At 62.5% G+C, this 14,764-nt stretch overlaps 1 protein-coding gene and 2 non-coding genes across 3 annotated transcripts in view; all 3 read left to right on the forward strand.

Moving 5' to 3' along the window:
• The window catches only part of PRRC2B (proline rich coiled-coil 2B), a 74,288-nt gene extending 64,452 nt beyond the window's left edge, over positions 1 to 9,836 (forward strand). Inside the window, exons 23-32 of the mRNA XM_090274926.1 lie at positions 9 to 95; positions 559 to 663; positions 819 to 1,011; positions 1,748 to 1,845; positions 2,595 to 2,719; positions 3,167 to 3,407; positions 5,010 to 5,186; positions 5,709 to 5,800; positions 7,966 to 8,047; positions 9,282 to 9,836. Of these exons, the coding sequence (XP_090131052.1) occupies positions 9 to 95; positions 559 to 663; positions 819 to 1,011; positions 1,748 to 1,845; positions 2,595 to 2,719; positions 3,167 to 3,407; positions 5,010 to 5,186; positions 5,709 to 5,800; positions 7,966 to 8,047; positions 9,282 to 9,416 (1,335 nt within the window). The 3' untranslated portion in view covers positions 9,417 to 9,836. The remainder of the gene's footprint in view (positions 1 to 8; positions 96 to 558; positions 664 to 818; positions 1,012 to 1,747; positions 1,846 to 2,594; positions 2,720 to 3,166; positions 3,408 to 5,009; positions 5,187 to 5,708; positions 5,801 to 7,965; positions 8,048 to 9,281) is intronic.
• On the forward strand, positions 1,476 to 1,561 carry LOC150013850 (small nucleolar RNA SNORD62). The gene has a single exon (XR_016510966.1). It is a non-coding gene; the product is annotated as a small nucleolar RNA SNORD62 (small nucleolar RNA).
• LOC150013851 (small nucleolar RNA SNORD62) lies at positions 4,148 to 4,232 on the forward strand. The gene has a single exon (XR_016510965.1). It is a non-coding gene; the product is annotated as a small nucleolar RNA SNORD62 (small nucleolar RNA).
• Positions 9,837 to 14,764: the final 4,928 nt, after the last annotated feature.

Consider the following 14,764-nt stretch of genomic DNA (forward strand, 5'->3'; position numbering starts at 1 on the left):
TTTTCCAGGACTCTGATTTCAGCTTGCCGCCGGGTTCTGCCTCTGGTCCCGCAGGGAATCCAGTTGTCAAGCTTCAGGACGCCTTGGCCAGCAACGTAAGTATGTGTGTCCACCTCAGGCCTCCAGCTCTTGACCCTGCACTGGCAGGCCCTGGGAGAAGAACCTAAGTGGTGCTCTGAAACCAAGACGTGAACCTGCCCGGCCTGGAGGGTCGGGCAGACCTGGGTTTGGCTCACGATGTGGTTTCTTGCTAGTGACATGTCTTCCAGCTTGAGTGTTCCATGCCCCAGTTTTGTGACCTTAAAGTGGGATAACATGTTTCCTAAGTCTGGTTTACTTGGCATTCTTTGATTCTCTATTCTTCCAAGTTCCATGGTCACATGTTTGTCGAGGAGACCTGTAAAGGCAGCTCTGTGGAGGACATAAGCTGGTCTGGTCTGGGCTGCTGGCAGCTTCAGCTCGGCGGTCTCGGCACACACGACCAAACCTGAAGGTGTGTTCTGACACCTCTCCTCACTCCTCTGTGCCTGTTTGCTCATGGTTTCCTGTCCCCTCCAGGCCGGGCTGACACAGAGTATCCCCATCCTCCGTCGTGATCATCACATCCAGAGGGCCATCGGCCTGAGCCAGATGTCCTTCCCTACTGCAGACCTCACTCTGAAGGTAACACCAGCCCTGGGCTGGGCCAGGCCCCGTCGGTCGGTGCCCTAGCTTGTGAAGAGCTGCCCGCCTGCCCGCCTGCCCCCGGGGGCCTGGACCTGTGGGGCTTGCTGCCTCGACCGGGCAGGTTTCACCCCCTCCTCCCCTTGCTTTTGCAGATGGAGTCAGCGCGAAAGGCTTGGGAGAACTCGCCCAGTTTGCCGGAGCAGAGCCCCCCAGGCGGTGCTGGCTCGGGCCTGCAGCCCCCGTCCTCTGCGGGAGCGTCCGGCGGGGTCAGCTACAGCTCCTTCGGCGGCGTCTCCATGCCGCCCATGCCTGTGGCCTCTGTGGCTCCTTCTGCTTCTCTCCCAGGTGCTCCACCCTGGCCTCCGCCGGGAGCAGGCTTGCTGGCCTGAGCGCCTCCTTGGCCTGAAGTCTGTACACGTGGGGGCGGGTCTCTAGGCTGGGTGACCGTGGCTCCCCGGGCGCTGTGGACGGCCCGCCCGTACTCCCTGCTGCCCTGCTCCCTTCCCTCCTGGCAAGCAGGGCCCAGTGGCTGGCAGGAACGAGCCGGGATTGGCTCTGAGCTGGACCTGGGTCACATGGGGCTGGTGTCACTGCCGCCTGTGAGCAGCTCAGCTCTGATCCTCAGTCCCCTGCTCTGTAAATAAGCCAGGGCTGAGGACGCCCAGGAGCGGAGGCCACATCTGGGCAGGCCTTGTGTCGGCTGACCCCTCCGTCAGTGTTAGCCACGACTGTCCTTACTGTCCCCGGCCTGGTCGTGGTGTCGGTGCCCAGAGGGCGAGGGTGGGGATTTGAGGTCGCAGCTGCCAAAGTCTCGGTGATGCAGCTCCAATAGACCCTTCTGACCCTCCACTGTGGACTCGCTAGCAGGGGGGTGACGAGGAAAGTGGCTGAGAGACCCAGGCAGCCCTCAGTTCCAGCACAGCCGCTCCTGGGGGGTGGGGCAGTTAGGCGGGGCGGGCGGGCTGGAGCCGTGCCTCCTCCTGGGCCCGGGGGCTGCGGGGGCTGAGCAGCCTGTCCCCTCGCGGGGCCCCGGGGACCCTGAGACCTGATCCTGTCCTGCCTCTTTGGATTCTGTCTCCAGGCAGCCACCTGCCCCCTCTCTACCTGGACGGCCATGTGTTTGCAAGTCAGCCCCGGCTGGTTCCTCAGACGATTCCGCAGCAGCAGGGTTACCAGCAGGTGACGGCGGGCGGCGGGGGAGCAGTGTCATCACTGTCTTCGTTTGTCACCTGCTTTTCTCCTATCCCTCGTGTGTCTTAGCACCTGGCATATCGTGGCAGCCAGTCGGTGTTTGTGAGATGAGTAAACTAGGGACCGGGAGGAGGAACGGAGCTCAGTGCTCCAGCCTCGGCTGTTTTTCTCCCTCAGGGCTCACCTCCCATGTCTTAGCGGGAGGGTTAGCTGAGGCGGGGTTCTCTTTGGGGACCAGTATCCTCACCTGGCCTTCCAGGCTTGGTGCATTAGGAGGAGATGGTTTTACAAATGAGCAGGTATCTAGTTTTATGGAGGATTGGCATGTCTTCTGTGCTGCAAGGGGATGATTTCTGGAAGTTTCCAGAAGCCGGTTCAGGCCTTCCGAGGGGTCCCACACCCCGTGCAGATCGGGACAGGGGACTTGGCCTGTCCTGACCTTCTTAAAACGTGTCCTTAACTGTGACAGTCTTCAGTTTTATAAGATCCTGGTCTTCACGTAACTGGGTCACATTGCATGTGTCCTGTATGTGGCTATCCCTTCATCTAAGTCATGCGTAGCCGGGACCTGTTCTTTCTGTTGTACTGGGTCCTGCAGAGCAAAAGAAGCCCAGGAAGGACGTGCTAGAATTTGCGTGGGGGGCAGTGTTCCAGGGGCCGTGCGGAGGGGCCGGGAGCGGGGGACGGGGAGATCCTGCCTGGAGGGCACCGCAGTGACCTGTCGGGCTCCCCCGCAGGCCGCCGCCCAGCAGATCCCGATCTCCCTTCACACGTCTCTGCAGGCTCCGGCGCAGCTGGGACTGAGGGGCGGGCTCCCTGCCTCCCAGTCGCAGGAGATCTTCAGCTCCTTGCAGCCCTTCAGGTGAGAGGGGAGGGTGGGGGGCCTGGCCAGCCCTTTGTTCCGCTGGGAGTGGGGGAGGGGCAGTGGCTGTGGTCACTTACGGTCGTCACTAGCTGTGTGGCAGACCAGGCGGCAGACGGGTCCTGCCGCGCCTCTTGCCGGGCACAGGCCTCCTCCACGCCTTTGCTGCTCGTTCCGGGTCCACGTCTGGCGCTTTGGGCATTGCACAGGTTTTCCTGGGTCTTGTGCATGTGTCTGTTTGTTAAGTCTAGGGGTGCTCAACCCGGCCCCTAGAGCAGCAGCATTGGCCCCGTCCAAGAGGCTATTATCAATGCAGTTGCTGACTCCGATCTTCTGAGCTAGAATCTTGAGGGGCACGGTGAGCAGTGTGTCCCCCAGGCCCTCTGGGGGTCCAGAGTCAGGGGTGCCCTCGCGCACCTGAGCCCTGCTCTCTGTTGGCTTTTGCAGATCTCAGGTGTACATGCACCCCAGCCTGTCACCGCCCAGCACCATGATCCTCTCTGGAGGCGCAGCCCTGAAGCCCCAGTACTCGGCTTTCCCTGGCCTGCAGCCCTTGGAGATGGTGAAGCCCCAGTCCGGCCCCCCTTACCAGCCCCTGAGCGGGAGCCAGGCCCTGGTCTACGAGAGCCAGCTTGGCCAGGCTGCCGGCCTGGGCACCTCCCAGATGTTGGACTCCCAGCTCCCACAGGTCAGGAACCTAGCTCCGGTCACCGTGAACTTGGGGGCCTCACTTCCTCGTGCCTGCTTTCCCTCCCACCTGTCTCTCTGTGTGCGCCGACTTACGTGCAGTGTGCAGCCACTAGAACCAGGGCCCGAGGCTTAGCCTCTTCCGAGGAGTCCCATACCTCTCTGTCCCTAAAGCCGGCTTCCCTGCAAGCACAGCTTCTCCTGGGCCCCTCTCCTCACCCCCGGCCTGGGAGGCTTGGAGATGGGGTGAGTGTCCTTGCTTACTCAGGGATGCTGCCTGGTTCTCCCACACTATATCTTAAGTCCACGACTGTCTTCTGGACTTGAACTCAAATCCAGATGTGGCCTGCCCACATCTCTTCTCCGACGTCTCCTGACACCTCAGACTGTGCGAGTATCGTGTCCACGTGTGGTTTTCTCCCCGCCCCTCAGGCTGTCCAGGCCGCGTCTCCCTCGGGTCTGTGCTTTCCCACACCTCCTGCTCCTTCAGCAGGTCCTGTCAGCTCTGCTTTTGAAAAGTGTTCAGAGTCCAGCCGTTTCCCAGCCCTGCACCCCCCTCCCTGTCTAGGCCTGGGCAGCCCCATCTCTCTGCTCCTGCTCTTGGGCCCAGCATAGCAGCCAGGGGGCCCCTTTAGAACAGCCTGGTGTTGCCCCGCCGAGCCAGCGCTGTCCCGGCGTCCGTCCCACAGCCTGCGGTGCGCAGGGCGGAGCGTGGGGCCTTGGAGCTCTGGCTGCCACGTGTCTCAGTGATGTGACTCCAATAGATCCTTCTGACCCTCCACTGTGGACTCAAAGCAGGGAGATGACGAGGACAGTGACTGAGAGACGCAACGTGGCCCACCCTGGCCCCCGGCCCGAGCGCCTCCAGGCCCACCCGCTCCCTCTCGCCCACCCAGCTCTGGGTGTTGGGAGCAGTCACCGAGGCCTCGCCGTCGGCCCGGGTTTCTGACATAACTGCCTTAAGGCATCCACGAGGCTCCGCATTGGTTCCAGGAACCCGAATGCCCAGAGCCCAGCCGCGCCTCGTCCTCCCTCCGTGGGCAGAGCGGGAGCGGGGGCGGCCTCTCGGTGCTGCACGCAGGGTACAGAGGTGCCCCTCCCTCCCACTCCCCGCCTCACGCCCCCACCACGGGCTTCACTGCCCGTGCTGTGCACCCTGGCCCCGTGGCTGTGTCCAGCACGCCACGTCCGGGTCTGACGGTGTCCTGGCGCTTCCCCAGCGCACAGTGTGCCTTCAGGGAGCCTCTGCTGGGTGGAAGCGAGAAGGGAGGGGACGGGGCCCTTCGCTGACGCAGGGAGCAGCGGCCCGCTTGCTGTGTGGCCCGGCCGGTTGCTGCCAGTCTTGCCCTGCGGTTGCTTCCTCCCCACCCACTGTGTTCCAGCAACAGATCTGCCCACCGTCACGTGTAAAGTCCGGGTGACCTCTGTCCCCCTCTAGTGGGAATCCAGAACCCTCACTACTGTGTGGAGTCCTCGCTTTCACTCATTTGAAATAAGAAATGAAGTCTGGTGTGTACTTGCTCTTGGGCATGTGTGTCAACCGTGGTTTGTGGCTTTGTCCCCAACTTCCACTCCTCTTCCTGACTGTCCCTGTTGTCAACAGCTGACGATGCCACTGCCCGGCTCCCAGCTGCCTCTGCCTCGGTACGGCTCCGGGCAGCAGCCCCTGATCCTGCCGCAGTCCATCCAGCTGCCGCAGGGGCAGAGCCTCTCTGTCGGGGGCCCCCGCAGGATCCTCCCACCCGGCTCCCAGCCTTCGGTCCTTAACACCAGCAGAGAGGTGAGCATGACCCCCTCCTTGTCTTATCAGCCCTTCCAAGTTAGTCACACCACTCTCGTAGCCTGACACGTGAGCGGTCCCCTCAGAGCCCCGCGCGGGAAGCCCCGGCTTGTGTGTGAGCCAGCCACGTTGACAGGCTGGCGTGGGAGATGCCCGGGCAGAGAGGAGGTGTGTGCAGTCAGTGCCCAAGTGCCCTCACACGGCGGAGGACGCGCCTGTGGAGGGCCAGGTGCAGGGCTCCGCACTGCCTCCCTCCGGCGCAGAGGGGTCAGGTTCACGGCCGGGCCAGTGCCTTGTGGTGGCACGGGGGCCACGCTCCCCAGCCACTTTGCAAGGAAATGATACCGGCACACTTCTAAGGATGAGTCCTCGCGTGTGGACTCCTTCAGAAGGTGCCTTCCCATCCAGAGGTTCTCCTGGGTCCTCCTGGTCCCCCACCAGCTCTGCCCAGGGTGGCTCAGCAAGGACCAGGCCGTCCCCTAGGGCCACCAGTTAGCAGCTTTTACTTCCTGCTCTGTTTAGTCCTCTCAGGTGGAGATGAAGGGCTTCCACTTTGCCGACAGTAAACAGAATGTTCCTCCAGGAGGCCCCCTGCCAACAGCACAGACTTACAGGTGAGAAACGCCCCGGGGCGGGAGCTGCAGAGGCGAGGGCTTGCTGGAGCCGGGCTGGGGGTTCAGAAGGGCCGGAGGCCAGTGGAGGGCAGCACAGGGCGCCGAGCGCTGGGTCCCGTGACGTTCCCGTGCTGGCCCCTCGTGCTCTTGTGGCCACGGAAACCAGGAGTGGGGCTGGCTTTTCATCGTCCTCACAAACACTCCGGGTGGGAAGCTTGTTGGAAGGGCAGAAACGGGACAGCTAACGTTCCATCGGGTCGGACCGACCCTGACGACGCCGCTTCTCGCCGGCTTTTAGAGGAGGGTTCAGTGGCCAAAAAGGCGCAGCCCTGGGACGGGGAGAGTCTCCTTCAGGGCCCGTTGCTGCTGGGCTCTGGGCCCTGCCTCACCCAGAGCAGACAGGTGCCTTGTCCCTTCCTCCGTCTGTCTCTGCCTCCAGGGACGGTCGGAGATGGCTTTGTAGGGTTATTTTGTTGAGTTGCTTACTGTGTTGAGATGTCAGAGAAGCTCGGTTCTGCTGAACGTCTACCCAAGGAGGCGCATGGAGGTTGGGGAGGCCGCATGATCCGGCTTCGGGCCCCGGGGTGGGTATGGTGGACTCTCGTCAGGTGTGGGAGGTGCCTGGGAGTCACAGACACGCATGGTGCTCCATGTTCTGGGCGAGGTCCCTGCGCCCAGTAAGTCCTGCCGCCGAGGACTGCTCCTGCACATCAGCTCATCCTGCGCGCGAGTCTCACGGGGAGCGTCGCGGCCGAGGCCTCCTGCCACCGCACCCACCCTCCTGACTGCGTTTCCGGAGAAGGGTTTTCCGTGGCTTTTTCCACATTTCATCATCTTTTCTGTTCTTATTCTCGCCCTTGGCTTCTCTGGTTTTGTTAGCGTGCTTTGTTTTCTGACCGTGTTTTTCACTTAGGCCAGACCACAGAACTGTAAGAGAGGTGTACGCGCTGCCGCCCCGAGCGTTGGGTCCACTCGGGGAGAAGGAAGCCTGCTCTGTGTGTGCATGGCTGCTGCCTGCCCGCAGCCCCAGGCCGAGCCCCGCAGCTTTTGGCTGCAGACGCTTCCCCGGGCAAATCCTGGGAAGTGACTCTCGTAACAGGAGTTGCCCGAGTCCCCTGAGAACAGAGACGGCTGTCGCTCTCCTCGAGGGAAGCTTGAGAAAACAAGTCCCTTCACTAATAGCCTTTGTTTGGTTGGTGTTTTCATCGGGGTTGGAAACACTGGTGTATATATACATTTTTAAGATTTTATTTTCAGAAAGAGGGGAAGGGAGGAACAAAGAGGGAGAGAAACACTGATGTGGGAGGGAAACACCCATTGGCTGCCTCTCACATACACCCCACTGGGGACCCGGCCTGCACCCCAGGCCTGTGCCCTGAGCGGACACTGAACTGGCGACCTTTCAGCTCACAGGTGGGCACTCAGTCCACTGAGCCACAGCAGCCAGGGCCTCTGGTGGGTTTTTATCGAGAAGCGTTTCTCACTTTTTCTGGACGCGGCTTCTGAGCCCAGCCCTGCCACGAGGGCTCCCCGCCGGCGCTGGGGTGGGGGGTACCATGCGAGAGGCCGCCTGCCTGAGCGGCCCGCTGTGCTCGGTCACGGGGGCTCTGCCACGGTGCTGCTTGTGCTTGTGACACTGAAACCTTCTCCCGTGGCATCTAAGCGACGTCCCAGGGCGCAGTTGTCTGGTCCGTGGGACATATTCAGAAAGCTGTTCCACAGTTCAGTTCCTTTTGGTTTCTCTCCACCCCCCCCAACACCCCACCCCCGTCCCCAGAAGAGGGGGGACTAGAAGAATACTCGGTGTGACTCTTACATCAGGGCTAGACTTCTGTCCGGTCACAGTCACGTGCGTCCAGACCCTCCCTGCCCTGAGAGATGGTTAATGGCCGTCGTCCGTCTGGTCAGTGTCTGCCTGTCTGCTCAGGGTCCCTCCGCTGTAGGACCTCGGCCTCTGGCCCTCAGGCGCGCCTCCGTGAGCTGCGTGGGAGGTGCCAGGGCAGGCAGTGACACACACACACACACACACACACACACACACCCCGTGCCCCACTGTCTGAGGTCTCGGTTCTCCTCCGTCGGGAGGTCTGCAGGGCCGCCGCGCTGGCTCAGCTCCGTTCTGCGGTGACGCGTGTGTTCTCACCCCCTGCCTTTGGTTTTTTCAGGCCTAGCTCTGCTAGCCCCAGTGGGAAGGCCTCTGGATCAGCAGTTAACGTGGGCTCTGTGCAGGGACACTACGCTCACCAGGTAGAAGATGGCTTTCCAGACCCTCCAGCCCTGGATGCTTAGGCCTGCCTCCGAGCGCCTAAGGACAAGGGACTGTCCGCCCAGTCGCATGCTCCTCTCACAAAGAGAGACGCGCCCTGGCGCTCGGAGCATGGCGCCGGGAGCCCGCGCCCCTCCCGGCGAAGGCGCTGCTCCTCCCAACGGGCGTCTGGGTCCTTCCTTGTCCCGTGGAGAAGGGAGGGTGCGGGTCCTCGGAGGAGGTGACGCTGGAAGGTGGACTCTCCCTCCGCAGCGGTTCGGGCTGTGCAGGCGCTGGGCCCGGGTCAGGTCCGGGGGTCAGCTCTAGAAGCCGGGCGTGAGTGCGTGCACGTGTGTGCGTGCACGTGTGTGCGTGTGCGTGTGTGCGCTGCTAGCTCTAGTGAGTGCTGTGTCTCGTCCTTGTCTCGGCTGGGAGGGGTGATGACGGAATGATGTGCTCCTGTGTCACCGTGAAGGGGCTAATCAGTGTCTTTGCCACCGGGCATTGTTCTCCTCGCTGCCACTCTGAAGTGTGACAGGGCCGCAGAGCCCAGACGCGTCAGGGGTGGGTGTTCACTGAAGCAGGGCTCCCGGCTGGTGGAGGGGCGCCTGGCCGCTCATTTCACTCCTCCTTGACGGGCGTCCCTGGGGGCCGCTCCTCCTCGAGTTGCTTGGGTTGAGCTTCCGAAGCTTTCTTCCAGAGGTCACACCACGGTGCAGGGACAGAATGGACGCAGGCCACTCAGAGGCGCTGCCTAGTGCAGACCTGCAGATTAATGGGACGCTGGCTGGGACTCGGAGTCAGACTTGGTCCCGGGAAAAGGTTCCCACAAAGTGCGAGCCGGGGAGGGTCCAAGTTCTGGGAGAACCGAGCCTGCCTGGAGGCCCCAGGGGCTCGCTTCCCTTGGGCGTGGGGTGCACTGATTTGAAAAGGCCTGCTGTTGGCCTTGGACGCCCTGCCTCTGCGGGGGCCGCGGGCATTGGGGAAGGCTCCCGGAGGACCCGGCGTCTCCCTGCCGCTCCGAATCACTGCACTCGGCGCCCGTGGGGGCACAGAGCAGCGCCACCCCTGTATCCCTAGGAGAGTCCTTCTAAGTGTGCCCTTGACCCAAAGAGGGACTCCTCGGGGGAACTGTTCTCTGTGACTCAGGGGCAGGAAGTGGGTGGGGGGAGCTGTGTATCCAGACGGGCTCTTCCCGTGAGGGTAACTTCTTCGTTCTCACTGGTCTGTCCAAAGGCAAAACCACGAGTGGATGAGAAGCCCAGCCTGGGAGCCGTGAAACTGCAGGAGGCCCCTTTGGCCGCCTCCCAGATGAAGCGGACAGGAGCAATCAAGCCTCGGGCAGTGAAAGTGGAGGAGAGCAAGGCCTGAAGGTGCTCGACCACGCCTCGCCCTGAGGACCGTGCCGCCGCGGCCACACAGCAGGGTGCTCCCAGAGCCTCGGCAGCCGCGTCCCGCCGTCTGGCCGGACCGAGGGACGCCCCTTCTCTTCTCCACTCCTGAAAGCTCCAGCGCCCAGCCAGCTTGCGCTGTGGATGTGTGGCGTTGACCTGCTCGCTTTAATACACACAAACGACACACGACCCCCTCCTGTTTCCTTGCGGCCCAGCTGTGCCCACTCGAGCCTCGGGCAGTGCAGAGTCGCCGGCGCTTCCGCTCAGCGCGTCCTTCCCTCCCGTCCCCTGCGCAGTGCGTGGCAGCAGGGTCCTCAGTTTGGAGCTTTGTGTTTGAAAAAGCAGCAAAGTTTTTTTTACAAAGAAGGGAAAATGAAACACAAGTTATGTCTCAGTAGCTGGGACTTTCATACGTTCTTCGGCAGCCGCTCCCTGACCCCGTCTCTGATTCCAGTAACTTCCTTAACCCTCCCTCCTGTTGAAGTTGGTACCTCAACCTTAAGAGATGGCCTGTGTGCCCCCCCTGCTGTCTCTCAGTTGGTTAACCTTTGGAGGGGGTTGCAAAAGAAGTAAGTTACGTAGACCCTGTCATGAGCCCCACCGCGTGCAGCAGTGCGCTTTGGAAGCAGTGGGTTCCAGCCCTGGCCTGGTGACTTCGAAGCTTAGGGGCAGCCCAGTGAGGTGATGACCTTTTTAGCATAAGAATTACACAGAATTTCTGTCCTGGGCTCTTCTGAAGCCAGTGGACATGCTGCCCGCGGCCCCGAGGAGAGTCACGAGGGACAAGTCACTGGTGTTTTCCTGTTGGGCCTGGGGTGCCAGCAGACAGCACCAGGCCCCGCCCTCGCCGCTGCTCCTGGGGCTCCGCACCTGCGGGGCTGTGACTCACACGCTCCCTGTCCGCACCCCTTCCCGGTCCCCCCCTTCCTCGTCTGGAGGCTCCTGCCCCTCGGCCTCACGCAGCTCTTGACTGGAAACCACGAGGCTCCCCAGACGGCCGTGCGCTGGGTCTGGAGCGGGGCCTGTGGTCTGCGAGGCTGCTGGATGCCGCCGGCCTCTGCTTCCCTTCGCTCCCGGCATGGGCCCGGCGCTGGGACCGGCGGGGCAGGGCCCGAGGGCAGGCTGTGCTGCAGGGCGACCACCGGGACAGCCGGGCAGCCTGCTGCGGCTGCGGGGTGTCTCTGGCAGAACGTTCGCATGAGCCATTTTATGCTGAGTTCTTGTTTTTTAAATAAGAACTAGGATCATCCCAGATTGTCATTCCAAGGGGACGGGAGGGGGCATGCCCTTCAAGGCCCTAGTCAGCCACCTTCCGAGAGGGGCTGCTGCCGCGGAACCTGGCTGGGAGGACTGGTGGTAGGTGGGTGGGGATGGCCCCCTTCAGTGTCACCACAGGCGTGTGACCGCCGCTCAGGCTGTATTTCTCAGCTCTGTGTCCAGTGCGGAACGTGGGCGACGAGGCGCCGCGGGCAGTGCGGGAGTAACTCACGCTGCTGGTTGCCGCTTTAAGGACGCGGCAGCCATCGTGCCGTCTGGAAAGAGGCCAATTTCCTTGGAAGATGCTTGACTGCTCAGTCTGGCTTTCAGCACCTCTGGCCCCCACCCTCAGACCTTACTTTTTACCGGCTTCTCTTTCTTCATCCCCTGAATGTTGACTCTGAAGCCCCTTCTCGAAGGTCTGCCCACCGACAGAGTTGCCCACGTTCACCCGCCCTCTGCTCCCCTGCTCTGCCCCTTCCTCCCAGCGGGCAGCTGCCCTGCCTGCGGCCCTGCCCCCACCTGCCTCTGCCGCCCGGTGCCCCTGCAGGAGGTGCCCCCGCCACTGGCTGTGTGCCTAGACACCAGCCAGGCCCCTCGCTCCCAATCAGTGCGCATGGTTTGTCTAAAGGAAAAAAGGTTTTCTCAGTTTAAAGGTCAACAGAACCAGTCCTGGCTGCTGTTAAAGCTCGTTGTTCCCTTCAGGTGGTCCTGCCGTCAGAGTGACAGTACTTCTGTTTGAGAGAAAATAAAAACAAAGAGGTCACCTGTCCTCCAACCCGGTTCTCTACCCCTGTATTTTCTACCCACCCCCCAATAAAAACAGAAAACACTAGACTTTATTTATATGTATTGATGTTGTAGGTCTAGGTGAAGAAAAAAGTAAATGTTTCACTGCTCTATTTATATATAATGTCTGAATTATTCTGCAGGAACAGCCAGGAAGTCGCATGTGAAGGTCAGGCTCTCGCCCCTGGTGTGCCCATGCGCAGCCCCTTCCCACGGAGGCACGGGCTCCCGCTCAGACTCGGGCCTGCCCGGCACGCCGTCCCTTTGGTCCAATTAAGTGCAGTTTTTAGTGCAGTTGTTCGACGGTGCAGTCTCCCTTCACGTGGTTTTAGAGCCCAGCTCAAGGTCGTGGGACTCTGGGTCTTACTCTGGGTTCCAGCCTCCTTCAGAGTGCAGGTCCCTGCAGGGGCCTCTGCCAGGGTGTCTCGGGCCTTTGGCGGGAACAGGTGCAAACGGGACCCGGACTTTGTGTGCTGCTGGGGCCGGGGAGTCAGCCCTTTCACGCACCTCTGCCTGCTCAAGCGGCCCTCCACCCTGATGCTGGCAGCTCCGCCCTGGCCAGCGGTGGGGCCGCCCTGCTCCGCGACCGGAGCCCAGAGCATGGGGTCGTGTGTCCGAAAGGCGGCCACCCGCTGAAGTGCTCTGCCAGCTGTTTCTGGTTTGGTTTCCTTTATAATGTTGCTTCCCCCCTTTTATCCACGTTACTGTTTTCAAACTTGGAATTCGTACACTTAATGGCTCTAGGCTCCTTAAGGAGGAAAACAAAGGATGACTCGCACGTTCAGGAAAATCAGTTTGTCCGGTTCCGATGCTGTGGTCATTCCAGCCGCTTCTAGGAATATTGGGGCACCTTGTCGTTAGATGTTGGCATCCATTCTCCCCAGCTGTGCCCTCGCCCTCCTGCCTCCTGGATGGTTGGTGAGGTTCGTGGCTGACGCTCAGAGAGCCAGGGAGGCCGAGGGCTGCACGTGCGTGGTGCTGGGCCACGGTCGGAGCCGGCAGTTGTGCGGCCCCTGCCTGCTGATCGGTTCCCCTCCACCGGCCGCACGTGGCCTCTCGTCTGTGCTGGCCCCTTTGCACCCGCAGAGCAAGCCTGGGCCAGAAGGTCTGGCGGGAACGGCCCTCGACCACCAAGGCTGCTGAAGCGGCTGTGCTTTGCCGTGTTCTGTGGGGGATCGGAGATGCGGACTGCGGAGAGCCAGCCCTTCCTGTCTGAACATGGGAGACGGACGGGTCGCCCAGGACAGAATGACGCCACGCGGAGGTCAGCCCCCGGCTGTGCTCAGCCGCGCCCCACGCCCGGACCAGCAGCGGCGCGTATTTGGCTGGGGACCTTCCAGGCGCATCCGAGCCGCTGTTCTCTGTCCCTCCGCCCGGGTTGGGCGGCCTCCGACGGGGTCGCGGTGGCCCCAGGGCCGTCTCCAGCCTGGCACAGGGCCTCCGAATGGGAGTTCCCTTGAAGGCTCTGCATGGCTTTCTCCCATTGGTTAAAGGGGATACTGGACTGTAAGCTTTTGACCTCTTGCCTTGCATAGTAAAGAGTTTGGGTTTTTTCGTTGAGGGTGGTTTTTGTTTCCTTTTGTTTTTATTTTGGTCTTTCCTCTCTTCGTCTTTTCACGTAGACCAGATATTTGAAAGGGCAGACGATGGCTAAAGGTGTAACGTGCAGCTTGTTTATACATTATTTTGGGACGCTTTTACCGGGGATGGGAAATGGAGTCATGGGTTCACCAGGCCCCGATGGCACGCTCACCCTCGCCCTTTCCCTCCCGTTCAGTACCTATTGTTTCTCCTTTCAAATATGTGATTGTACTAATAACTCTTTCCATATGAAAGAATTCTCCTTATTTAAATAAAAAAAGTAAAAAAAAAAAAGACCCTAAATCTGAACATGCTTTCCCAGGCTCTGTGACCCTCGTTTCTCTGTCCTTTTCTTTTTCAAGGGCCTGCATGTTAATTAGGAGGGACTGGGCTGCATTGCTTTCACGCGATGTGGGGGAGGGGCGCTGGGACCTGCGGGCGGGGGTGCAGCTCCCCGACGGGGCGGCTGCAGACGTGCGTGCCGTCCGTCTGCCTTCCCTGCCCCTCCGGCGACGTGTCTGCTCCGTTGCTTCGCCGCCGGGTCTAGAGTCCCTGCGCTTTTCCTGGAAGCGGGAGAGGATTGTGCTGCGCTCGGGGGGAGGAGAGCGGAAGGCCCTGCGTCCGGGCAGTGGGTCTCGGCCGTGCCGCCTCCCGGCTGCGTCGTTACTCGGCCACTGCTTCCTCGCCCGTGGACCGCGGACCGTGGACTGCTGCAGCCCCGACCTGACGGGGCGGTGCCGATGGGTCCGAGCGGCCGTGGGCAGCGCTGGGCTTCGCGCCCCCGCCGGCTGGGAGCGCACGCAGCCTGTGCATCGTCCGCACGGAAGTTTTAACACTTTGCACGCGGAAACCCTGCCCCGAGTCGGTTCCTTCCGGCACGCCCATCCCCTGGGTCCCCTGGGACGCCGGTTCGCCACGGAGCCAGAGGCAGAGACGGCCCCTCTGGGTTGTCTCAAAGGACGCAGAGGTGCCCGGCGACGCCAACGCCCGTAACAACGAGCTGGAGGGGACACCCGTGCGCACGCGCGCCGCCCTCGCTCAGTGCGCACGCGCGCCGCCGCCCGCGGGACCCGACAGGCGCGGCGAATCGAGCGCCGAGCAGGGCGGTGGGTGGTGCTGAGTGCCGAGCGGCCCGCGGTCCGCGCCGGGCGGCGGGTCCCGGGGGTGGCCGGGCTGGGGGGCCGGAAGAACCGCGCGGACGTTTGCGGCTCCGGGATCTAGAGCCCGGTGGCGGGGGTCGGGGAGTCAGTGAAGGAGGCGCGCGCGCGGCCTGCGGGTGAGCTGGGGCCGCGGGTCGGGTGCGCCCGAGCAGGGGGCGGGGCCGGCGCAGGCACGCCTGGGGAGAGGAGAGGGGCGCTCGGGGACAGGTGGAACTTCTGGGGAGGCTCGCGGCCCGGGACAGGAGCAGCCTGCGGGGCAGGAGGGGAGCGGCGGGCAAGGGGGCCTCCAGGGGGGTGAAGCCTCCCTGTGAGTGGGGGCGCCAGCGCGCGGTGCTGCCCCAGGACGGGAGGGAGGGAGGCGCGGGGGGCAGGTGAGGACGCTCCGAGGCCCGCAGGGTGGGGGTCCCGGGGGTGCGGGCGGGCAGCGCCGGGGACGCCCTCTCGTTCGTCATGGTGGCCCGCCTCCCGGGAAGCGCTCCGCAGGGGCTGGAACGAGCTGTTGGACGAGGGAGCGTTCGTGGCAGCGGCGCCTTCTGAC

Source organism: Furipterus horrens, unplaced genomic scaffold (genome assembly GCF_987537825.1).
Source record: "Furipterus horrens unplaced genomic scaffold, mFurHor1.1.pri manual_scaffold_4, whole genome shotgun sequence".
NCBI lineage: Eukaryota > Metazoa > Chordata > Mammalia > Chiroptera > Furipteridae > Furipterus > Furipterus horrens.